This window comes from Coturnix japonica, chromosome 6, assembly GCF_054131305.1.
Source record: "Coturnix japonica strain WE chromosome 6, WE-NBRP24, whole genome shotgun sequence".
Lineage (NCBI taxonomy): Eukaryota > Metazoa > Chordata > Aves > Galliformes > Phasianidae > Coturnix > Coturnix japonica.
The window spans coordinates 28,994,398-29,021,530 of NC_140668.1; the positions used below are offsets into that span (position 1 = coordinate 28,994,398).

General features: G+C 38.6%; 1 protein-coding gene across 2 annotated transcripts; it reads left to right on the forward strand.

The window, feature by feature from the left end:
- Positions 1 to 27,133, forward strand: NETO2 (neuropilin and tolloid like 2). 2 transcript variants are annotated; one of them, XM_015873926.3, is made up of 9 exons: positions 1 to 483; positions 10,826 to 10,882; positions 12,347 to 12,487; positions 14,075 to 14,323; positions 16,323 to 16,367; positions 16,457 to 16,584; positions 19,317 to 19,545; positions 22,922 to 23,035; positions 25,175 to 27,133. In XM_015873926.3, the coding sequence occupies exons 1-9, from the start codon at positions 450 to 452 to the stop codon at positions 25,753 to 25,755; spliced, it is 1,578 nt and encodes a 525-aa protein (XP_015729412.1). In that variant the 5' UTR covers positions 1 to 449; the 3' UTR covers positions 25,756 to 27,133. The 2 variants fall into 2 exon arrangements, with proteins under 2 accessions (XP_015729412.1, XP_085407172.1); XM_085551046.1 differs by lacking the exon at positions 16,323 to 16,367.

The window sequence follows — 27,133 nt, forward strand, 5'->3', positions numbered from 1 at the left end:
GGCGGGGGGAGCTCAGCGGCCCCGCCGGCTGCGGCTGCTCGCGGGGCTCCGCGGGGGGCGGGCACATGCGTAGAAGCGGCTCAGCCAAGCAAACACCCCTCACATCTTAAACGAGCTTCATCCACCGGCAGCCGCTTCAGTCGGGCTGCCAGCCGGTGGGCTGCGCTCGGCCCCGTCCACACGCAGCCCCTCGCCGCTCCCCGCGGCAGCCCAGCCCCGACGGCCCCCGCCGCCTCCCGCTCTAGATGGGACCGAGCGCGGCGGCTCCCGGCTCGGGCGGCGGAGGCTGAGCGCGCCCCGCGCGGGGGCGCCGGGCATGGCCGCGGGCGGGCGGGGGCCGGACGAGCCGTAGCCGCGGGCCACAGCGCCCTCGCGGGGGGCCGGCACGGCCATGGAGCGCCGCTGATCGTCGCCTCCGCGGAGTCGCCGCCGCGGCCCGCCGGGAGACAATGGCCCTGCGTAAAGTCTGCTCGGTGCTGGAAGGTAGGAACCGACGGACGGTGCTGCGCTCTCCGCGGGGGAAGCCGCCCGGGGGCTCCAGGGGCCGTCTCGCCGCCCGCCCTCCCGCCGGCAGCGGAAACTTTTGGCCGAGGAGCGCGGGGCAGCGAGGCCACTCGCTACTCCCGGAGCTGCTCCTGCCAGTCCCGCTGGGATGCGCCGCTACCCGCCGAAGATGCGGGGCGACCGCTGCCGAGAGCCCGCGGTCAGACAATGCACTCCCGTCGCGGCTGGGCTGGGGGCTGCGCCGGGCTGGGGGCTGAGCCGGGCTGGGCGCCCGCCGTGACGGCGAGCTCACCCCGGTGCTCCCCGCGCGTAGCCGGGGCACGCCGAGAGCTTCTCCCCGCTCCATCTTTTCGCTGCTAACAATACACTTTCTGTTCTCTTAACTGTCCTAACGAGCTGTGTAACTGTGGTCAGGTGCTTTTTCTTGTTATCAGAAGCAATATCTGTTTTCTGCAAGGTTGTCACAAAACCGGCCGCCTGTGTCACAAACTGGTGCTTGACCGGTGTTCACCTCTGTTTCTCTTTCTCCTGAAGCTTGTAAATCCCGTTACTAACTTCTTTAGACGCAAAGATAAACAGCTGAGGGCAGCCAGCCTTCCCCCTAGCCTGCCTTTATCTGCGCTATTATTTATACTGTTCGACGTGGATGAAAGATTTTTTAGAAAATAAAGCTAAACGTGGCCGTTAACCTTGTGCCTCAGGAGGGGATTTCTTACATTCTGTATCTTCTTCATCAGTACCAGACTTGATCTATTAGGGATTCTTTTATTAAATTATTCCATTAAGAAATTTTGGAACGTCTGCTTGCATTACTGAAGCCATCAAGGCATCACTGCAGCGTGGAGAACTGATTCTGATGTGCCCTGATGTCCTCCCACTGTATGAAAGTTGTTTTAAAAAAAAAAAAAAAAGTGATTTACATCCAGAATGTTTCCATAACCCACAAAGTTCCACGTTTGTGACCTGAAGGACAGATGCCTTGAGGCTTTAAAGAAATATTTTTCATGTATTAACATCATAATTGACAGCCAGAAGATGCTTGTTTTCAATAAAAGCCCACTGCGTGTAGGTGTTCACCAGCCTCTGTTTTCACAAACGTGGGAACAAAAGGCTCACTGGGCAACGTTTTTTACTTCCTCTTTAAATAACTTGGTTAATGCATAACCATGAGAAGACTGCCAACAACTAACAAATACAACTGATGCTTCTGCTTCTTAATTACCTTCTACATACGCAGATTTAATTGCATTTCAGAAATATGCAATTCCTGCAAATTTACCTAGACAGGAGTTCTCCTGAATAGACCTCACTCTGATCTTTTATGATCACGTTAGAGTCCAGTTAGAAAGAACTGTCCTTCTGAAGGAAGTTTTTAATTGCAATTTAAATATGATAAATAACACAAAGCCATTAGTCAGTAAGTCGTTAATATTCCAAATGCATCACTCGCCGTGACTTCAGAAGTAAGGTATTGTTACTTAGCACCGTACACGCCCTTTTATCTCTGCACGAGGAGTCTTCATGTAGTCAGATCTGATCACAAAGAGGGAAGATTCCTATAAATAGACGCACAGATTTAGTCCTAAAATGAAACTATTGGGAGCAACGTTCAGATCAAGCACCATATTTTACAAGATGCATCTTAAATCCAGCATGGAAACTGAGTTCTATGGAATCACCTATGAAGCACAGAAATATTTTAATGCAGTTCTTATTCTTTCTATCCACAGTGTTGAGGAAAACTTTGTAATGCTTCACAGTACGTACTGGAGTGTCTCTTGCCCTGGTTATTTGCTCTCATCTGAGGTTGCCAAGCTGTAGTGCTGGGTGGAAGTGGTGCTGGGCCCCAGCAGTACTGAAGCTGCAGCAGCACTGCAGGTTTTGTGGGCCGTGCCCACCTGCTTCTTCAGCAGCACGAGGCACAGATCAGAGGCCAAGGTGCTTGCTGGGAGTTGGACATTTACTGACAAATCCTTTTCCTCCCATCTCCAGCTCTCAGTGTTTTGGACACCACTGGAAACATTCTTGAATCCTGGCACAGCTTGCAGAATGCAACTGCTCTATAGTAATAAGGCACTATCATCCTCTTGTTCATACAAGAGAAAAGCAGCTGCTTTCTTCATAAAGCTTTGTTTCTGTTACACGTTGGAATTAAATAGATCTACCTTGAATTTCCTTGTATCTATCTCCTATTACACCAAATATTGAGGCTAACGGCTTGTTCCCAGTTTTCAGATACACTCCCTTCCTTCCTTTCCATGTCTAATACAAAAAAAACAACAGCAAAAAACACCAATGTTGAATTAAATTAACCCTAAGCTGAATCCTGACTGCATTCATTTTGGACTAGTTCAGTTATTGCACTGGATTACTTCAAAAAGCCAGCTAGAGAATTCGGTCATTTGGTCCTGTTGATGTAACAAACATCCAGGGCCAGTCCAAATACCCGATACTTCTGGGAAGCCAACACCACCAACCTCCCAGTGAGGTACAAAGTTGTTTCCAGCTCAGGCAGGTTGTGGGAATGCGGACTGCTATGGTTAACTTCTGCTCAGCCCTCGCATTTGCATTTTGGCATGATTTTAATAGCTAATTTCTCACAAATAAGTAGTGTTCGGAAGTAATGCTTCCTTCCACGTGAAAGCTAGGAATTACAGCCTCCTGCTCCCCAGATCAAAAGGTGTAACAATGACCCAAGAAACTGCAAATGAGCAGAGAAAAATAAAATTTAAATGATATGTTCATGACTTGTCTACTGAAACCAAGAGAGAAGCATTGTCTGTGGAGGCTGCAAGTGGCCCTAATGAAGGCAATATCAAGTGTAAGCCAGAATTTCATTTTTCACCTAAAACCAGGAGCTAGTTGCTATCTTCTCTGCTGCACTGAAAGAAAGCTGAGCATCAGACAGCTTGTGTTGTCAAGCAATTAAGCAGAAGTAACTCAGGTAACCGTAGAAAAGGTTTGAAAAAGCTCTTATATTCTAAACAGGTATCTGATGTTATGTGCTATACGTTATTTTTAGTACATATAGAAACAAGTATCCAAAATACACTGCTCTCAGAGTAGCATAACTTCAAAAGCATTAGCCCTCTAGTTCTCAAAGGACATATTTGACAATGACTGCTACAGGTTTTTTTACAGAAACAAGTTGGTTTCAAATATATTGATATTAATAGAAAAGTTCAGTTTCATAATCAGGTATATAGATGTAGTTTGAATGCTGAATGACACTGGTCTGAACCTAAAGAAGCTACTGAATTATGTATCCTTGTCTTCCAAAAAGCCAAGATGTTCTGCACCTTCCCTAAGGTTTAATTCATGGAGAGAGATTAGACAGAGAGATTACTCCCCAAGTGAAACTTTATAAGCTATTAATCATTTACGAACCTGTCAGAAATTCACAGTGTAATTCATTGTAGGGATGGTGAAGAAGGCTGCTAAACATCTGCATTTGTTCCAGAAATTGTGTATGCTCTTGTACATGTTATTTACACACCAAACAGGTTGCAGTGTAGTGATGGACATGCTTGTCTAGACTGAAGCAGAATCTTAATTACAGTGTCTTGGCTACAGTTGGGGCTGTAGCACTGCAAACGGGCTTGCTGCTTTTCTGCCCTGTATACTTCCATTTGTTTTTTAATTAATGAAACACTTGGCGGTCTTGGACAACTTACATAGCTTGTTCCCTTTCTTGATATATGACTGACAGCTGCTGCCTCAAATACAGCAAGTGAATGGGGTGGAGGAGTGTAACATTTTCAACCAAAAACACAGCAGGTAGCTTTAAAATCCATATTCCTTTTATTTTAGCTTATCTTTGTGCTTCACTCCATGTTCTGCTATTATGAAGCTGACCCACCATGTGTCAGGAAGGGACTGCCAAGGTGTTAACAATACCTATCACAAAACCTCCTCTTCCAGCAGACATTAAAATCCATGAACACAGAGCAGTTTCTTTTCAATGGACTGAGAGTGGGGAGCCAGGACAAAAAAATGATACTCCATATTAGCTGCTCTCAGACATGACAGAAGGCAGCAGAACTTTTAGCACTAATTCCATGATAGATATTATTGAAAAAAAAAAAAAATTCCACTGAAAAAAAATACACTATATTGATAATAAAGGAAAGAGATGAAGAAGTTTGATACAATCTGATCTAAGTCAGAAGTATCAACATCCCAGTGTTCTAGGAGTATGTGATCTCTGGGAAAGATGCATTCAGAATAGTCATGTGCAGCAGGATCCATTCTGTCAGCTACAGGGAAACCACCCAAACTTAAAGCCAGTGTATATAATTTAATAAGGTTTTTGGAATCCCTCATCAACATGGTTTACAAATGCAGCCTTCTCAGCAGTCTATTGCTGCACCCAGCTTGGAGATGAAAAAGGATATTCCAAATAATAAAGAAAGCTTCTGCCTTCAAAATAAAAGATATTATTCCTCTGGCAGAAGTTTTGCTGGCAGAGATACCCAGTAATGGATTATAAGTAAAAGGATGTGGAGAAAACTGGTAGAATGAAGCAACCCACAGCTGCTCTAATATTCCTAATGGAGGCAGGATCAGAAACGTTAAATGTTCTGAGCAAACCTGGAGGGGACTCTGTCACAGATCCATCCAAGCATGAATTGCTCTGCAGATGATTTGATCAAAGGGAAGTGGGAAAACTGTGTGTACTTTCTGAACCAGTTAACCTCATTTCTCTGCAGAGATACGGACTCTAAATTTGTTGGGTTTTTTGGCAGTCCTAAAGAGAGGAATCCCTACTGAAAACAGCCAGAGAGAGATGAAACTGTTTTATCTGAGCATAGACCTGGGTGCATTCAGACATCCTGCTAGCATGCTAATGGCTAACAAGATTTGGATCTTAGAGAGGTGCTACTCACTGTAAATAGCCGATGAAGCCCACTTCTGCTATGTAGCTTTTGTGAGGAGGATTAAAAATGGGATGGCCACTCTACTAGCATGCTCTGAGTAAAGATTACAAACAGCTGAAATACATCTTGCCTTATGCACACCTTCCTCTCACTTTATTCTGCTGCAATCCTGCACTACATTCCAGTATCCAAATAAATAAATAAATACATTTTAAAATAAGGAAATCACTGAAGCTGTAAATAGGCTAAGTTCTAGGCAACCAGCTTTACTGCTTTCTGATACACATTTTAACAATCTGCTAATGTCCTGTTGAGAACATAAGAGATCAGGGAATATATACAGGCTGAACTACAAGAGCACATGGGATTCAAAAACTACCCAGTTTTCACCCTCAGCAGTAGAATTGTTTGCTTAAAAAAGCAGCAACAGATGCAATCCTGTATTCCTTTTATCAACTAGTAAATGTCACCAAGTGCTAGGAAGAGAAAAAGAACCTAATTCCTCTGGGATTTACTGTTTGTCTGTTTCTGAGTTAAAAACGGTTTGAATCAGAAATGCACTTAATTGCCTTTCTGAAAGAAAAGGAGGTGATTATACAAAATCCACCCTTTCCCCTTTACATTGTTTTGTCTAAATTGAAAAAGCTCCTTCCAAGTCCTGTCAAATATTTTGAGTATGTGCAGCACCTAACACTATGGGTTCCTACACTTTGTAGAGTCCCTAGCGACATCTAAAATTAATGTGAGCCATTTCTATTGTATATATGCCCTTGGCCAGAGAATAAGATTGGGTGTAACATCACAAATGTCTCCACCACATTAATGTCTTCACTACGTTAATGTTTAGAGAAATCACGTGGAAAATCATTGGACGTAAGTGCTGGGATACTGCAATTAGCAGTTCCTGAAAGTAGTATTAATTATAGCACGCAGGGGGAAAATTAAGAGCTGGGTTTAAGAACAGTATAGTAGTAAAGGATTCATTCCCAAAAGGCAAAACACAGTATATAATTAAGATAAGCATTTGTTACTCAAGGCTGTATCTGCCAGAAAGAAGCAGGCATCCTGGCAAGTTGTTCTAACATGCATGACCTGTGTGTTGCCAATTACTGTCTGTTTGGACTGGGTGTACATAAGGTGCTGCCTAATCCAGGGAACACAGCACAGAGATAAAACAGGGAATCCTGCTCTAAGCAATGTCTGTCAGCTTTATCCCTAGGATTCTGACTACCACTATTACTAAGAATGTGTAATACTCTAAATGATCATGTCTTTATTTTAAGAATTGGTGGAAATTTTCATTCTGTTTCTGAGTTCTGCTTGACTGCTCCCAACTTTGATATTCAGCTTGCCCTACATGCACAGATCCCCCATTGTTAGCACTGAAGACAGACACTGCTCTCACAGCGACGTAGCAAATCTTGTGTGTTTTCTCTATATGTGAAGATCCCTAGAGCATGCAGAAAAAGCAGAGGAAAGACGTAGTGTAGAGAGCTCAGAGCAGTAGTGTATTTCATGAAATCTGAAGAATGCATCTTGCAAGAAAGTACAAGCATATGTCAGATCTGCAGCCTACAGCACTGGTTTCTTTAAGCAAAACACTGATTTCTCAGTGGTGGTTACTATAAAACCACGTTATTCTAATTTTTAAAGAGAAATAGGAGCCACTGATTTTTTAACCTCTCCATACATACTTCAAAAACAAACTAGAAAATGTTTTTTGCATCTTACAGTCATCTCAGAAAACAGTAAGAAATGCCAGCAAAGAGAATCTTGGCTCCCACAAAAGTATGTAATTTATCACACCAGTTTATAGGATTCTTTTAGGTTATTCCATAAGCTTATTTCAGCAACTGAGTAGTAATAATAACTTGCAATGTATGATGAGTGTATTCACTCTTAAAAATTTATACAGCTGTCTGCAGGCTATGTGATCTAAAATCTTTCATGCAAAGAAGTGAATAATATGAAAAATAGATTCTTTTTAAAACCAGACAGAAGCTTGCCACTTTTGCTTCATTTCCAGTTGGTGTTCACACTCGCAGAGCTTTAAATGGTTGTACAAAGCTGTGCACCATAATGTATGAAATAAAAGTTTGTAGCAAGTACCAGATTCATGAATTAAAGAAGCTCCACTTAATCTGACTGCCTCAATGGTTTTGCTGCCGTTGGTTTCATGATAGCCTCTACTACAGTTTAGATACCATGAAGCAGAAGCTTAATATAAGTTGCAGAAGCTCTAGCCTCTATCCTCTGTACCAGTTAAATAGCTGCAAGACAACGAGATCAGTCTCCCAGATCTCTAGCAGAATTCTCACCTCACTCTTTGCATTAAAAATCATCTGTCCCCTAGATATTCAGTGCAGACATGCAGTCCTGCACTGCTCATGCTCTTGCTTACATTAGCAAGCCACCTTCAAGTGGCGTTTTTAGACACTTGCTGCTTCTGTTTCCAGTATAATAGTAGAATACAGAGCTAAGTCTAGAGTTCCCTTTCATCCCTAGGGAAGACCAGTCATGTCACACAGATAGGTGACAGACTTTAAAAGACAGAAAAAAAGCAGTGGAGGAATACAATGTCCTGTTGCAAGTTCAGGTGTGGGGCTTTTTTTGAATTTCAGTTTATCAAAAATAACAAGATGGTTTCTGATCCTTCTGAAAGTACGACAAGAGTTTCCATGAAAGTAGCTCAGTGTCTCTGCCTGTTCTTCCTGCTGGGTCCATGGCCCCGCACGCACTGCCAGCACACTGCTCAGCATGAGCTCCCCACTGAGATGTCCTACAGGAGCTTTCTCTTCTTTTGACATCTGCTTTCCTTATTACTGACTTGTATGGTCCAAATTCACCTTTGAGATTTGTAAATATTTGTCCAGAAAGTTCTAAGGATTTAGGACACCGAGTGACTGCTTTGTTGTTTTTAAGAAAACAGACAAAAATGGGTTAATGGAAGCAGTCTAAGAGGTTTAAAAATATCCTGGCTCATTTCTCTTCCTTCTTTCTTTTCCTTTCATCCTGAACACTGATAGGCCTTGTTTCCAGCCAAAAAACTCCTATTTGCTATCATGCATTGTACTGTGTCATGTAAATGCACCCAGTTTAAGGTGATATTGCTTTAGGGGTCTCTGCCCAGAACTCTGTGGAAGACTGGAAATAAGTCCTCTCTCCACCTTTTCAGTCACAATGGCACAGAGACAAGGACAGCCCACACAGAGAATATCCATCAGTATGTTTTAAAAAAGAGGTGTCTTTATCACCAGGGATCAAAGAAATGGCAACGACAGGCCCTTAAACATTTGCAACACTAGGGAAAGGCAAGAGATGGAAGAGATTAAAAACGAAAAGGATGAGAAGGGCTGGGGACAATGAGAAGGTGGCCTGTACTAACTATAACCTCTTACCCATATAACATGACAAAATGAAGACAGTAAGACAAATACTCAGACCATTTATCTTCCATAAGTGTCTGCATGCCCACGCTGTTCTGCAGGAAACATGCACTGTTCTTTTGCACTTACACACACACACAGCTCACAGCTATTTATAGAAGCACCCAGGCTTTAGTGAAAACCAATCAGATTGTCTGAAGTCCTTGTTCCTTTCTCTGCATCATTTCAAGAAGGGAAATCACTGGTTCGTGTAACCGAGTGTCTATTTTTATGTTCAGTAGAAGACACCACAATCACTGAAATAATGATACGTGCTTACTGATATTCCTAAGGTGAAAAACAAAGCAAAAAGGTACACAGCATTAGTGTTAGTGAGAGCAGACAGCTGCACTAACAAAAACCCACTGATTTTTAGCTGCTACTTGAAAGTTAATAATGTCTGCATTAATTTTGTTTGTTGTTTGTTGAAAGTATTTGTTTTTCTTATACAGGAGTGCTGTGGGTTTTGTGTTTTCTTGCTTTAAGAAAAAAAGTCAAAGCCCATTTTGCACTTTGAGAAGCAGCACAGAGTTATAAAAGTGGTCTAAATTGATTTGAGATTGCTATGTCCTTGCAAAATAGAGGGTGGGAGTCTTTGAGGGAAAAAACGGTTGTTGCTGAGGTAATTCTCATAACCATGTACAATCTTTTTTAATATAGGTAGAGAGAATAAAGGGCAGCAGAAACATACATAATAAAACAGTAATGTAAGACTGACACTTCCAGAGGCAGGCTTTGATTCCTTCCATCTTTCCCCAGGATAATATATCTGTGCCAACATTACAGTAGCATCTATATGAATTTAGTCAGGATCGCAGTAGTTCACAGTCAGTGCGTGCTCCCTCCAGAACTCTCTGAAGGGCTGAAAGTCTAATAAGCAATGCAGAGGAATCACAGATAGAGAAAATGCCATTTCAGCATGAGATACTAAAATACCTGAGCAATGAAAGGGAAAAACTGGGAAAAAAGAATGAACTTTTGAATGTGACAATAGAATTCCTGAGGAAATCTTTTTTTTTTTTTTCTCCAGAAATTAGGCCGTGTTTGTCTGACATAATATCAGCAAATAGATTACAAACATGGGAAAGGCCATGCCAGGTCAAATCGAAGGTCCATCTAGCTTTCTATCTTGTCTTTCACAAAGATGTTAAAGCAGAGCCCTCAGAAAGAGCGTAAGCACAGAGCAAATGGGGTTTGCCCAAATATTATTCCAGACTTCCAGCAGCTTATGACTCAAGAGCTTCCTGAAACTGAATTTTCCATTTTAATGATGCATTATGAAATATGTACACTAAAAAAAAAATTTTAGTTTGCTTTGAAAATGCCACCTGCTAGTGCAACCCCCTGGCTCTTGTATGGGGAAGGAAACTGAGCCATTGCTCTCCATTCACCGCCTCAGCAACACACAAGATATTGCAATTTATAATTTGTTCTGTCCAAAACCACATCCTGCACAGTACTCTTAACATGTGGCTCCAGAATCAAGAGAGAGTCAACATTCAAGATGGAGGCAAACCAAGGATTTGAAGAGGGGCATAATAATACACTCTAATTTCATTCCTGTTTCCCTTCCTGGTCTTAATTAATGTTGTGTAAGCTCGACAAATCTGTACACATGTTATGCATATGGAGTTTTAAGATAAATATGCTTTGATATATCTGCCAAACATCTGAGCTCAGGACATGAAATTATGTAGAAGATAAATACCATTTAATTTTATAAGATGCTTTCAGATTCACAGACACTCTACAGAAGATTCTTGAAGTCCCCTACAGCAATAAATTGCTGCTCCTCATATAGGCATTCTTAAAAGAGCCTGGAAGAAGAACCTGCAGTGCACTTAAACTGCACTGGTTTCCTAAAGCTGAAATGTTAAAAAGCACATGCATTGTGTACTTTTGTGTGTTCTGAGTTGTTTTGGTTAGTGATTCTAGGATTTGTGTGAATAGGAACTGCAGAAAATGGTATATAATTTTGTTCAATTACTGATGCTTTTCCTGTTCGATTTCTCTTATCAGTGTTGCTAGTAACAATCCTTGTTGTGGAAGGGATTGCTGTTGCACAGAAGACACAAGGTACAATTTTGTTTTGATGATTTACTTTCAAAAAAGATGTATGAGTTTTAGTTTTGAATTTAGCCTTATAAGTCAAAGAAAGTAGTTATGTTCAGGGACTCGTAGGTTTTCAATTAACAATTTGAATTCCAATATTTTCGATTCCTCCTTCAACCATTTTGCTGCTTCCTCCCCCCCTTAGTTGAGCAATGAACAAGAAGGTTCACTCATGCAGTTAAAATTCTGTGGCTTCAGATTTTAGATAAATGGGGAAAAAAAATCCACCATGGAAATCCATGTTTTCTCTTTCTAACAACAAGCTTTTCAAGTAGTCCACCCACAAATGTTTTTGAAGCCAACACCTCCTGAGTGGGGAAGGCATTAGTTTCATATGACTTATTTTGTCATATGTGTGATTAATCCACACACAGGAGAGAAGAATTCCTTGAAATGACTCCTCCATAATTTCCTAGAACAGTTTCTGGAGGAGAGACTAAGTTTTCACCCCCATAAATACAGGCTGCCAAGTTATCAGAGGAAGGTGATGTAATTGACTGTAGGTAGCTATGGCCCATATCAGTGTGAACTGAAAGGTCTGCAAGGAAAAACTGTAAATATAAATAACATTATGAGAGCATCCCTCTGAGATTTGGGAAAATCCTGCAGAAACCACATATCCTGTTTTCTCTCTAGTTCTGTTGGTATCAAAGAGAAGGGTCAAAGTTACTTAACAACAATGTCAGAAGGACCTTACTATTCCAACCCCTTGCTCAAAGGAAAAGGAAATCTGAACTAACAAAGCTTCTGTGGATGGTCCAGCATGGTTCATAACCTTTGTAAACTACATCACCTCAGCTACAGAGCATATTTCCCTGTGTGTCTAGAAGAAGAGATCTTTGATCTTATACAAGCCCCTTTGCTATCAGTGCAGTCTAATTACTGCTAGTATTTTTAACTACCGTTGCTTTATTTAGCTTATTTACACATCAGAAGCATTTTTATTCCAACATATTATTGTAAATAGCCTAAGGGCCATGTGCTTCAGTTTACTTTGGAATCAGGGTTAAAAATGGTACATGCTAACAAATTATTTTGGATTACGTTTGCATAGGAATGGAAAAGATACAGACCATAAAATAAAGCTGTTCTGCTGACAACCATTGCGACTATTTGTCTTAGAAAAATGCATCAAGGAATCTAAAACACTTGGGTAAAAAAAATTACATCCTCTCTTCCTTTCCCAAGGACTACTGTACAGATCGGGTATCCAGAAACTGTGATCTCATCAGGATATACCACATTACTAAATTAAACAAAAGATTTCTCCAGCTATATATTAACAAGTAGCATATGTGATAAGAGGGTTCTCAACCAAAACAATTTTTTTTAATATAGGCTATGCATTCTGTCAGTGTTTTACTTGTGAAAAATGAAATTTGCATACATGTAAGAGACATTTATTCCATCACTTTATTTTCCCTGAAGGTGGGCAAAATATTGGATTGAATCGCATTCCTCCTACCCAGTGTGATAACTGGGTACGGACAAGTAATGGAGGACACTTTGCTTCCCCGAACTACCCTAACATGTACCCACCAAATCAAGAGTGCATCTACATCTTGGAAGGTATTGGCTGTCTTTGTGTTTTGCTGTAATCTTATGGTCAAATGGATTATGTCAAATTGTTAAAAATGTGATGTTTTACTATAACGTCAAGTATTGCATAACTGTATTTGTAATATAATCAATTCTGCCGTTGTTTGGTTTAGCAAGAAGCTTAATTTTCTGTCTCAAGGAATAAGAACAAGTTAATATAAAAGGCAATCATGCAGGAATTATCAGTATGGAATAGGACATACCCTCACAGCCAGAAAAAGCAGAACCAGATCTGCTGTAATCTATGAAGGCAAAGAACTACTAAGATAAAAATTGTAGCTTACCTTAATATCACTTAAAATATTATTGATAATAAATTGTTAAAAATGGCTGAAAAAACATTTTAGCATTTATCAGACCATAGTGTATTAGGCCAAGTGTATTTCACATGCAGAGGTTCTTTATGCTGTCCTTTATTAATAAAAATAACCACACCTATCTGTCACCATAGCACTGTGCTAAAAATGGAGGTTTATTAGCACTGCTGAGGTCACTACTGAAGTCATGCAATGGGGACAAAATTTCATTAACCAGATAAAACACGATCTGATGAGAATATCTTGGATAAAGGCTGTAAGACTTGGGACACACTAATTATTTTTCATCTTACTAGAATGCATCCAAAACCCGCTGAAGTCAGCTAGTAAGCTTCACCATCAGATTCATATCAATTAATTAATGTACCTCAAGTAACATGTTTCAGTGAGTTTTTATTTGTACTGGTTAACAGAGACCCTCAATTCTGCTTCTGTGCTTGCTCAGTGGATGTTTTGCATCTTCCCTGCCACTGAGTACCCCGGACAGCAGATATTCTGTCCAGCTTCAGAGTTCAGATGTACCAGACTTAATACTGGATCTTCCTTATGCAGAGCAGTTTCCACAGGGCACAGAACTGTTTTCCATGCCTCTGTCCTCACAGTCATTACAAAAGAACATTGTGAGAACTATGGCAAGGTCCTCCACAAGTTCTAATTAAAATATTGTCCTTGAAGACCACTACAGTATGTGCAAACTAACAGCCAGAAATGTTTTTAACTCTTGTATAATTAAGGTGTAAAATCTAAACACTATTAGACACATATAAGTAAATTATTTTTGCATCCAGAAGAAGCAGACAGCATTTGATTCATTAATGCTGGCATTCCTGATACCAGTTAGTATCTGAAGGTTCATTTAGGACAACAGATGACAAGAACAACACTAGATCTATACATAAAATATAAAGGCACAGTTCCAAACTATGGATGTGAAAGTGCAGTCAGTAAGTAACCTTAGCTGTACTGCATCAGGATTTGGGAGTCTGATCCAAATCCTGGTTCAGACTTACAACCATCACTCTTGTACTGATCATGTATATGAAGCCATTTATGCTCTCCTGAGTATTCTAGTTAGTTAGTTAGTTAGTTAGTTTTTGGAGCAGACTGTCAGATGTCATTAGAGAAGTGTCCAGTCTCTTTTGTTATCTTGCTGTTTTGGAGGTCTCTCCAGTATTTCATGTCTTCATGCGTTTTTTATATAGATCTGCATTTAATCTTTTGCTTAATTTTTTATGTCTAGCTGCTCCAAGGCAAAGAATTGAGTTGACCTTTGATGAACCTTATTACATTGAACCCTCATTTGAATGTCGGTTTGATCATCTGGAGGTTCGAGATGGACCTTTTGGCTTCTCCCCACTCATCGATCGTTACTGTGGTCTGAAAAGTCCTGCACTAATTAGATCAACGGGGAGATTTATGTGGATCAAGTTTATTTCTGATGAGGAACTGGAAGGAAAGGGATTTCAAGCAAAGTACTCATTTATACCAGGTATACTTAAAATTAACAACCAAATTAAAGACCATTTGCTCCCACTGAACTCTGTTGATGTGTTTACACTAGCAGTCAGAGCTGTATTTAATTGTAAGTACTTATGAGGGCAGAAGTGACAATACAACAGTTAGAGATGTCTTAGTCCTGCTAATCCTGTAGCATACTTGAATAAAAACACTTTGGAGAATTGACTGAATAGAATTACAGGTTTGTACTTTCCTAATGAAGTTGAACAGTTGATCTTGTTTGTGCTGAAGGCTTTAGCAACTTCCCTCTTTGGTAATTCATAATAGGTCCACCAGTGCAGGCTAGTAGCTGGCATTTTCAGCAGCCTCTCTTCTAGGAATGTAAGACATGCTGACAAAAACACCTGAAATCAACCTATAATGGGACTTCCAGCTAGATGCAAACTATTTTAATTTTCTATTCCTGAATAGCCTGAGGAAACACCTATGCAATATAAATATCAGCTATCAGCATAACTAGATTCCCACAAACCACCAACTCAGAAAACAGAATTGTTCTTTGCTCAAAGTACTGAGTTGTTTTCAGGGTATGAAGCAGCAGATCATATGCTGACTGTGCCTTTAGACAGACAAAAGCTAATCTGCTCTGTGGGGCCACTTTAAACTGGCAGGACATTCTTTTTACAAGTGAGTTTGACCTGCTATCCTTGTATAATGCTTGACTGCTGTATTTCATGGATACAATACATGTGTAGTATCAGCATTTTATTGTCCTTTGGGACAAAACACAATATACAAATGTCAGCTCTACTACTGCTCTAAATGGATACACGGGCGTAACTATATTATGCTGTCTTATGTACCCAACTGGTCTTTACCCATATGACATGTGAATATACTATATGCAAGTATGTGCTACTATTTACAGAACGCATACCTTGCTAGGGATTTAGACTTGGAAAGTCTTCAGATTAATGTGGTAACCAGTCCACTGAGAGTGATCCACTAAAATATTGTCCACAGGGACAATACTTCTACATTTTGCTAAGACTGTTTCCACAGCCATTTCATTAACATCAGTTCCAAAACTAATTTAACCCGGTCCCGGGCTGGAGTGCTTTCTCTGCTTAGACAAACTAAAATCTCTTACACACATACACACTAGGATATATGTGATCTCCTTGGTGATTTTCAACACAACACCCAGGAAAGCACATCATTTGTGGGGAAACACAAACCTGATCACTGAAATGTAAACTCTGGACATCCCAGACCACTCCAGACCCAATTTTAGCCAAGCTACAGTCCCAGTATAGTTAAGTACCATCATCTAGTCATTAAAAAAAAGTATATTCTTAACTCACTTCTAGAATGCATATTGTATATTAATACAGTTTACTATGCAGATATGTACAGTACATACACTTTGCATTTAGAAGAAGGTACATTAGAGGAGCACTTAAGGCTGAATTCTGCCCTAATTACTGATATTTAGAACTGTGCTACTTGGCCTAGTATAAGCAGCATGAGTACCCATAGAAAAAGTAACTTTAGTACTAACCTGTCTTTAAATTCATTATTAATAGAAATCAGCAATTTCAGAGTGTTGATATATTCTACTAAAGCACTCCAGTTCACATTGTTCTGAGTTAGACAGACAACAATCTGGTCAGAATGATGCACACAGAAAAGTCTCCTGTACTCTTGTGGAGTTCCACAGATTTCTGTGAAAAGTGGTATGGTTAAATTTCAGAATATAATGTAGAAACATAATGCCTAGTAATAATTTCTGGTGTTATGCTGGAAATCTGAGCTGTAAGTAGAGAATTACCTTATTCAGCTAAGCTCAGTCTTTGTGAAATCATGTATTATCTAAAAAAAGTTTGTACCCTCCAATTGACTGAACAAACTTTCTAGCAATTTTTATTGTGACATAATAAAAATGGACATCATCTTCAGATTGTAATAAACCTTGAAGTGATTCTCAAGCATTGATAGCCCCTGTGATTCATGACTTCTTTCTATTACAGATCCTGACTTCACTTACCTAGGAGGTATTTTAAATCCCATTCCAGGTCTAGTATTACAATACCAATTTCTTTATATAAGAAATTTTGAATTAATATCATATTGCATTTGACAGCAAGGTATATGTTCTCCCTAGACTGCCAATTTGAGCTCTCAGGAGCTGATGGAATAGTACGTTCCAGTCAAGTAGAACAAGAAGAAAAAACAAAACCAGGACAAGCAGTTGATTGCATATGGACAATTAAAGCTACTCCAAATGCTAAGGTGGGTTTCATTCATATCATTCAGTATGTAATGGGTTTCCAAGTCATTACTAACAGGTAATAGCGATTTGCATAATGTCTCTCTTTCAGTGAAATGAGTTATGTTTCAGTGGCTTAGGAAATTCAAATAGATCATTCTGAAAATCCACATAAGCAGCAATTCTGGTGCTGTCTTCCTACTGTGTGAAACTCTAAATACAGAATAGTCTTGAAAACTGTTCAAGAAACATTTTTCAAGGGCATTTGATTTGGTCTGTAGCTTTATTGGAAAACTGCAGGTAAAAATGCTGGTTAGCAACTTCGATAAGCTCGAGTAAAATTTGCTGCCGTGATTTAAAATTTTGCTGCCAGGAGTTCTACTGGGGGATTTGGTTCTATTTGAAGTCAACAAAGCTTTGCTATAGAATCACAGCCTCTGATATAGCCATACTTGGTAATTACTTAAGCACTGCACTGAAGAATACGTCATTTTTCTCTGTATAGCATACATTTCTGTAGTTTTGCTTCTGCATGCATATGATAGGATGTTACTTCTTGCTTTTACCACATACATAAAGGATGAAAAAAATCTTTTTAATAGTAGGACCTGCCAGGATGACAAACCTAATGTTTGCCTTCTTACCCACTTCTAGGAGTTAGTATTCAGCAACTTCCAAATCGATAAAACAACAACCTAAAAGGTAGTAATAAGAGAACAAGACAAGAAACTGAAACTCCATTAATATATTTGAGCCTTTGAGGAAGTGACTCAACTCCCAAGAGCCCTGTACCAGTCTAAGTAATAGTAGCTGTTCTTCCAGAAACAATAATAAAACCATTTCCTCTCTACATTTCCAGTTGACTGCACCAGGTCTTATGCTTAAGTATTTTAATAAATTATTGAATGTTGCCAGAAGGCACAGTTGTAGTTGGGTCAGTTCTCAGATTAGATCATCATCCTAAATTATTGAGTTAAAACATTACAGAAAAATAACTCTTCATATTTTAAAAGTGGTTTCTCAAGCCTCTATTTTGGCTGAATTGTGATGACAGAACCTATTAGATCTGATACGGTGCTGTCTCTTGAGGAAACTAAGCATGGACATTTTTAATTTCCTCAATTTGATTTTATAATAAAAAATAAATTTTTAAAACTGACAACTGAAGCAATGAAAGAATTTTTGTAACCTGCATAATATAAATCGAATAAATCACTCTGAATTTCAGAAAAGCACTAGAATAATCAAAATAATCTATAAGCAAAGGTGTTTTATGTTTGCTTGCCTGGCACACTCACCAGAAGGATCTTTTGCAGAGATGAGTCTTTTCAGTGGAATTACTCCTTTGTTTTCATACACAGAATAGCTCCACTGAAAATGGTTTAATTTATTTTTAGTTTCACAGTACACAGATAAAGCCAATCATCAAATGAAAATATGAGCACCTGCAGCTCCCATCCGTGTTTATAAGATACTGTGACACAGACTGCACCTTTTCACAGTATGAAAGTGCTGGCAACCTGCCTCTGGCAGGAATCGGAAGAGGCAGGGTGCATGACTGTAACCAATCCCGTACGTGCTCTTTTACTGGGTTTTGAATAAATCCTGTGAAGTGCTGGGAGGGCATGGTTTTTCCCCACACAAAAGTAGTGCTTTTGTTTCAGTGAATTCTTTAAAATTCAGATTTAAAAGGCTTTCACAGTAGTTAAGGTTAAGTAAAAGATCTGGCAGAAGGGCAGAAAAACTGGTAGTATAGCAGTCATGCATGGTATTTATGCACAGTCTTCAAAAATTAAACAGGAGTTGAGATTCTTGTCATTAGGCATATGCATGAAGAACTGTGCTGTGAAAAATGCCTTTAACAATCACAGCATCAGCCAGAGAGGCAATTATACTTGCAGTCAAGACCCAAGCTTATCTGAAGAGTACAGTGAGCACCTGATGGATTATGACCCCCTTTCCCACAGTGTAGGAAACCTGAGCCCCAACATGGGTAGATTTCTTCTCTGGCAAAATAATGGATAGCTTGAGAATTCTGAAGTTTAAATAAGGACTTAATTTAGAGGTGACTTAATTATATATCTCCTTGACATTCACTAATTTTGAAAATCCCAAGACTGACATAACAAGGGATTAAAAGCCCCAATGATCTTTTACGTATCTGTTACAAAGTCACAATTCTTTCCAAGTTTCCTGTCCCAGTGAGATAAATTATTTACTCTCCAAGTATTCTCTTGGTCTTCTAATTTCCCCTCTGTATATGATCTACCACATATCTTTCCTGTATTTGCATTAGATTTCTATTTCTGAAGGAGTTAACGTTGGCTTAATTTTATAAATTTGTCCTAGGCAGCCAGTTTGCTTTTCTCCCACTTCTATTTTTATTCAAATTACTCGTGTCTTCATGGTTTATGTCTTCCATAACACCGCTGTGGATTAGTAATTAGCTTCCACCATTATAAAGCAACAAACTGTGATTAATTTATTTTGCTTCAGAGCTTTTCTGACTAAATTCCTTCCCTTATATTTTAGTGTTATTTTTATGAATTAAAAAGGCCAGAGGACAGTCAAAATACCACTAAAATTCTTTAGGACACTTATGTGTTTCTTGCATCTGCTTTAAAGAACTAACTGTAGACTTAATAAAGGTCTAAGCAGCTTAGAATATCTTATTCAAGATTTCCTAAAAAGAAAATTGTCTTCTCTGTATTACTTTTCCTGGAGATATAAATGTCTTTTTTTTTTTTTCTAACAGATCTATTTACGATTTCTGGACTATCAAATGGAGCATTCCAATGAATGCAAAAGAAACTTTGTTGCTGTATATGATGGAAGTAGTTCTATTGAAAACCTGAAGGCAAAGTTTTGCAGCACTGTAGCAAACGATGTCATGCTGCAGACTGGAATCGGTGTGGTGCGAATGTGGGCGGACGAAGGCAGCAGACTAAGCAGATTCAGGATGCTCTTCACTTCATTTGTGGATCGTAAGTAGATTTCAAAGAGTTCACTCTCCTGGGTTGCCTCAGGAACTGCAGGAAAAGCTATACCTTTATCTTGAGCAAAAGGAGCATACACTCAAAAACAGTGTTTCCTTTGGGTAGGAGTAGGTAAGTTAAATACTTGCTTTATTACAATTACACCATAGTTCCTGAAAAATGACTTTCCTCCTTAGAAGTTTTATTTTTCATTTGAGTTCATACTAATGCAGCCTTAGTGTAGGTTGTTTTTACTGATTTCTACAGACACGCATAAACTTATTTAGAAGACAACAATGGGACTGAACCACCCAACTTCTGCTTCCCTAACAGACACAGGACGGGCTCTTCTCAAGTGCACACAGTGTGTTTAAAGGACAAGAGAATTCTTGTGACCACGCCGAGTCCATCCAGAGTCTGGATCTTTTTCCTACCCACAGCTTCAACCACAGATCCACTCCTACTACACATAAGTTGTTGCATCCTTTCTCCACTGCACATGACTCTAAACCAGTCCCACATGTGCTACCTCTGTTAAGCCCGGTTATGGTGCAACCACAGATAAGGCACTTAAATTCTAATTTATTAAGAAGCAGAGCTGCAAATGCTATTCTCAATTTCTGCTTGGATTCCATAGCCTGCATTAGAGATAATTAGAGACAATGAGAACAATGCCTAAGATGCTTCTTAAAAGCATGCTGTTTGTAAGGTCTAACAAGTTGTTTCTCTCTGAACTTAATTGAATTCTGTTACCTTACATACTTACACAGGACTACATGGTCCACACCACAGAACCTGAAAACTGAAGTGGCATCTTCAGCACAGAAGTAACTAAGTTCGGAACTACAGACTAGATCCGAGATCTATGGGGAGAACTGCATAAAACATATCTGCTACTTCAGGAGATAGAGCTGTGCTTTCTGCTTCAAGTTTTCAGCTTCCTCTTGAGTACATGTTTGCTGTCAAAGAAGTAACTTATTTTAACAAAATTAACAGTCCTGAAAGGGATACTGATCACTATCCTGGAAAACTAATGCAAGTTACAGGTAACAGGTAGATTTCATGTTCATCTCCATCACACAGGATACATTAACACAGGATGGAAGTTACTTTCTCTGGAACAGTCTTTGTAAAGTAAGAGCAATGTAAAATAAATGCTTTGTTGCTTAATGTTGTATACATGATAGTTAGAAGCAATTGCATGTTTCAGAAACTAGTCTATTGCTTAACCTGCAGTGGGAATTTAATTGACTTTAGTTACAGTGACGTTTTAAGCACAGCTTATCAAATTTATAACAGCTTTTCCAGTAGCTTTTATTTCAATATGGTTAGTAATATAATACTACTGATAGTGTAGGTTATTCCAGCTTTCAATCTCCAAAATGCTGTGAACTTTGGCAGGGGAAATTATCCATTTATATTATAAATATTGGGGGCAGGGGAGAGGTCAGGTGCAAGAGGCTGAAACATTGCCTACTTCTAAAGCTGGATAACATCCCTTACAATTTTAAAGCAATTCAAAAGTCATTGCCAGGGTAGAGTCTGCAATACTACACTGTTATTTTTATTTATCTTCCAACTACAGATACTGACTTTCTTGGATAGGGTAATTCAAAAGTATGTGTCTGAATACTAAGCGTTTCCTGCATTTTTAAATAGTATATTGATAAGCAAGTTTTCTAACTGAAGATGGTGAGTTCCAGCTTATCTTCTTTGTAGATCTCTAAGCTATTCTTCTCTTTTATCTTACTAATGATTTGTAATTATAAGAAGCCAACCATGAAAACAATCAATATTTCTGAAAAGATTTGCATAAATGAACTAATTATGCATGACAGTCACTTAACGAATATCTAGTTCTCCTTGCAGTTCAGCTACCAAAAATGTAAAGATCAATGCGTCTCATTTCTGGCTTGATTCAGTACATGAACAATTCTGTATATAAAGAACACTGAACACTGCACAAGTCTGAGGCAGCTGTTGAGATAAGAGTCCAGCAATGTCCTTGAAGTCCTGGACTGGAACCAATCAATCACTGTAACTGGTAGACAGACTTTGTACTCTCTACATAGCAAACAATGGAAAATGAAGTTCATTTGTCCTATTTTTATGGGCCCATGAACAAAAACCATCACCCAAAAACTGTTAAGGAAACTACACAGGAATGTAAAATAGAGAATGTGCTGGTGGGCAGAGAAGCAGCAGCAGAACAGAAGACATACCTAATAGGGTTAGGGAATGCCAATTTGAATTTTCTTCTCTTCTTTAGGCATAAATCCTATTTTTGTCCATGAGAGTCTGAAGTCTAACAGGCAGAATACGTGAGAAACATGCTGTACACAGGACTTGTAACGCTGCCCTGTTATATCCTTTGGGTTTTGCTTTAAGTTTCAGAAAATTAAGACTGCTCAAAAATAAATTATTCCTATGAAACCAAGTGGTAGAATAATGTCTTTCACAACACCTCTGCTGCTATGTATTGATTACCATAAACAGAGGCACTTCTGTAATAAAAATATCACATTACCGAGACAGAAAAATGGAAAACTGATTTCTTGTCTGGTGCCCTGAAGTCATAGAGACCTCCTCAGTTACATCATACGCCATCCCGAAAGCAGCCTATTTTTTCTTAAGTGGCTGTCTAACATCAAGGACTTGCATATAACACACATGAATACACAGAATCTTTAGAGGAACTTTTTAGTTAAATTATTTCTTCAAATTTCTAACTATGTGTAAACAGATAAAAAGATAAACTTTACTCACTTAATCCCTGCATTAGATCTAATAGGAGGATCCAAGAGCTTTGATTCATAAGTAGGAGTGACTTAGATGCCCCCAGTTTCTGAAATCTCTTGCAGTTTCTGAAACAAGCCATCACAAGCTGAAATCTGATTTGTTTTAAGATATTAATAGGCTCTAAAATGCAGATGTTCAGGAACTGCTTCACAACCAGCTATACCATCTACATAACAGATGCACAGCAGACTGAACAAATTTATAATTGACGATGAGCATGTGATTTAAGCATTAAGCCTTTAAAGGCAAGTATTAAATCCTTCTACCATTATCTGTGTCAGGTGACTTTTCTTTCTGCCTTATGTTCTGAGCAAGATTTTGTTTGTAGCATCAATAATGCACTGGAAAGCAACAAAACAAACAAGAGAGTAAATCGTCTGATAATTAACAATGTGTAAATCGTCTGATAATTAACAATGTGTATAAGAAGTGATTTTGTTGGAAATTTTAAAGAGAATATAAGTGTTAAAGATAACAGGAATTTACTAGTTTTTTAGTCTTGGTTTTGTTTGTTTTGTTTTTCTTTCTTTCAATTTATGAACTACTGAGAAAATCCCTAACATTTTCTTTCCCTTCTCTTCTGCAGCTCCCTGCTCAGGCAACACTTACTTCTGCCATAGCAACATGTGCATCAATAATTCTTTAGTCTGCAATGGCATTCAAAACTGTGCATACCCCTGGGATGAAAATCACTGCAGAGGTAAATAGAGTGAAAAGTATAGCCTTAATGATCCACACTGGTCACTTTGCTTTTCGGGAAAGCCATGAAATTATTGTCCTGAAAATACGCTGAAGACAGCAATTCTCCTAATCTCAGGAAGCTGTTGCAGATTTTTATTTAAACTCAGAAGGCATGTAAGCAATATTGAGGATTAATCTAACTACTTTACAATCAAACCTCTTCTTCAGCATATACTATTCATTTTAAGAGTATGTTAGCTTAATATTCAGTAGAATTAAGCATTTACCAGGTTGCATCCTATCCATTCCTAAAACCTTAAATGAAGCAAGGACTGAAGGGACAGGTCATATCTTTTATCATCAAAAGGAAAAATAAAAAATAACAAGATACAATTGGAAAAAGACAATCCTTCAAGCACAAAGTCTTTTTCAAGACTGAAGTAGATGCAGCAGGCCTCAAAGATAATATTATATATATATTATATCTCAACAATAAGTTAATTTTTCAGAGTTGGAACAAAAGCAGTTTAAAGTAAATAAAATTTTTTCTCCTAAGAAGAAAAAAAAAAACAAGTTTATAAGTTTATTCTCTGACAAAATAAAAGGTCTGGAGAAAAAGAATCCTGAAAGATTAAAATGTGCACTCAATTTGAAAAAAAAATTCCTTCTCCATTGTACAAATGGTCAAAGCTTTTTGTAAGGAAAATCTTGAAATAGTTTCTAGTAAACAGTATAAAAAATACACAGCACTTTAATATGCTGTAATGCAAGGTGTGTTACATAGTGGTAGTATTACATGTTATGTAAGGATCCGGCTTAAAAACATGATCCATTACTCTTTAAGTTTTCAACTGGAAAGTAAGTCTCCTCTCAATAATCCTTAGCTTTTATTATATTCTATGTTCCCTATCATGTGCAACTTCTAAATGTTTCCCATCACTGCAAATACTCATCAGAACTTCATCTAGAATTTACATTTCATTATTATTCTGTAGTATTTAAAAAGTAAACTCTCTAAGAACTTTTTCACCAGTGAAGGAAGAGTCTTTCCCAATATTTGTACATGCTGCAACTGGTGCAGAATAATTGACCATGTTTTACATCAGATACAATTTAAATTCTGCTTTAAAAGCTGCAGAGCACATAATCATAAGACAGCCAACAGCTGGATCCATCTCGCCAGCTAAGGTAGAATTAAGGAGATTGATGCAACTAAATGAACAATTTCTGTCTTTAAAAAGAAAGCTTCTCAATTGTTCCCAGTTCCCTTGGGCACCTAGAGTTCTCATTTAGTCCATGTCAATGACCACCTAAATCTGAGCATGTTGTGACCTACCTTATGCCTTCAGCCCAGCGGGGCATAAAGATTAAAAAAAATAAACGCATAACTCATGGGCAATTTCTTTGAAGGGGATAGGGAAGACATCGCTTTTGACTAAGACCTTTATGATTGAAAAAAACATATACCCGAGAATTAAGAAACCTAGATGTATGAGAGAATTATCATAGCACTGAAATTCTTATCTTCTACAAAAGTATACTGAAAAGACTGAACTCAGCAGAACAAAGGGAAATCTCCTTTCCATTAAGGGCATAAATGTAACTAAGAGTAAATGGCCTAAGCTGTGAAGTGTAACAGTGCTTCAAGTATTGCTTCCTAGCCAATTCCTCAGACCCCGTGTAGTATATGGGTGCTTTTAGTCTACACTGACCATATGTAACACTTCTTGTGCAGTGTGTGCGGTACTTAGGTGCCTAACAGACATATCCAGATGCCAGAAGCCCAGTATTGGAAAATTTTAATCTTAAAATAAGAATTCTGTATACGGAAAAACATTTTGTTCTGATGCTGCCATCTTGTGTGTTTTCATATGAAGTACTACACAAAAATGCCATGTGATCTGGTTGAGTTTTTTGCCCCCTTCTCCCACTTTTACCCCAACAGACTATTAGTGAACAGTTACAACTGGAATAACCTCCGCTAAAGTTCCCTGTGTTGTAATCAAATAGGACAAATCCTATTGGCATACGAGTCTAGTCACTGGTACCATGAAGTCATTTCATTACCTAGTGAATCACAGTTGCCTATTTCTAACATACAATCCAAAATGTGAAAAATAATGAAAGCCTTCTCATAACCCCTACTTTTTCTTTGCAGAAAAAAAGAAATCTGGATTGTTTGAACAAATCACCAGAACACATGGAACAATCATTGGCATAACATCAGGGATAGTTTTAGTTCTTCTTATCATTTCAATTCTAGTACAAGTAAAACAACCTCGCAAAAAGGTTATGGCATGCAAGACTGCTTTCAACAAAACTGGCTTCCAGGAAGTATTTGATCCTCCGCATTATGAACTTTTTTCACTGCGGGACAAAGAAATTTCTGCAGATTTGGCAGATTTATCAGAAGAACTTGAAAACTATCAGAAAATGAGACGCTCTTCAACAGCTTCCAGATGCATTCACGACCACCACTGTGGCTCTCAGGCCTCCAATATAAAACAAAGCAGGACAAACCTCAGCTCCATGGAACTTCCCTTCCGCAACGATTTTGCACAACCTCAGCCAATGAAAACATTTAATAGCACATTCAAAAAAAGTAGTTACACTTTCAAACAAGCACATGACTGCCCTGAGCAAGTCATAGAAGACAGAGTGATGGAGGAGATTCCATGCGAGATCTATGTTAGAGGAAGAGAAGATACGGCACAAGGTTCATTATCTATTGACTTTTAATTTCCTAGTGAAGGCGGTATCGGTGTATATAAAGGATGCTTGTGTATAAGGACAGTGTATATATTAAAAGTGTATTATATGCAGCGTGTGAGATGCACACACTTTTAGCTTGTAATACTTCATTTAAAAAAAGAAAAAAAAAAGCAAAACAAAAAAGGCTTCATAACTAATTATTGCTGAAAAACAGTGGACTTCCTCTCATTTTTCCAAGCTACCTATTCAGCAAAGCAAAAGACAGCCTTTGCATGGAAATTTGAAGTTAAGAATACAGGTGGGAAAACAGCATCCACTACAGTGAATACTACTCTTCATATCACTTTCTCTTCTTCAGATGTCCGCTTTTCAAGACAATTTTAATACCTCAGTTACATAAATAAAAGTAGTTAAGCTTACCATATGTATGTCAACATAGGTGTCTTATTGTATTTGTCAAATTGAAAGAGTTAGAGTTAAGTGCCAGTTAAGACTCAAGAATTATGTTACAGCCATCTGTTTCATCTTGCCTATCATTTATATTGCCTTTAATTATCAGTTCCTCACTCTATCTTTTGTGAGAAATAGTCATAAAGGATTACTGCCTTTTTAAAAGATATTGACGTATATTAATTTGGGAATATGATCTTTGCAGCTTGCCATTAAACATAAATAAGTACTCACATTGTTCTAAATGCAGTCTTTTAAGAAGGCTTAGCATTTTAAAAGATTCTCCCATTTATTATACATCCACGTGACTCCACTGATTTCACAGTTCTGTGGTTAGAAAATAATTTTGTTCCTGTGTTTTCCAAGTGTTTACATGAACAGACCTTACTGTACATTTCTCTTTTAAAATAGCCTTTCAGTCCTTATGCAGCCAATCTTCCCTGCTGAAATCACTGATGATATTTTAGCTCCTCTGCTGCCTGACTGAAAAGAATTGCTGAGATCTGCGTGATCACAAGGTATGAGAAGATACTGGAAACAAGGAGAAATCAAAGCAACTCTTATTAACCTTTATGGATCCCTTCCTGTGCCCCTTGTTGCCACTTGAAAATTTGCATATTTCATATTTTTTAATGGTGGTTTTGACCTAATTTTAACATTTTTACAATATAGAACAGATTTGCAAATACTGTAGTTCTCATTGTGTTTTTTAGACTTTTATATAGTTTGATACTGTACAGACTATTTATTAAATCAAAATCTAATGCCTGTACAACACGCTTGTTTCACTGTCCATTTCAGCAGCTCTGAATAACATGCAGTGGCTGCTGTGTACCTTGCTATTTCCAAGCACACATAGTGACTTCTGCATTAGCTTATAGTTTATTCCCTGATTTGTTTGGGTTTATTCTGCTATTTTGTTCACAATAAACCTTTTGCTAAATGTGGCCTAGCA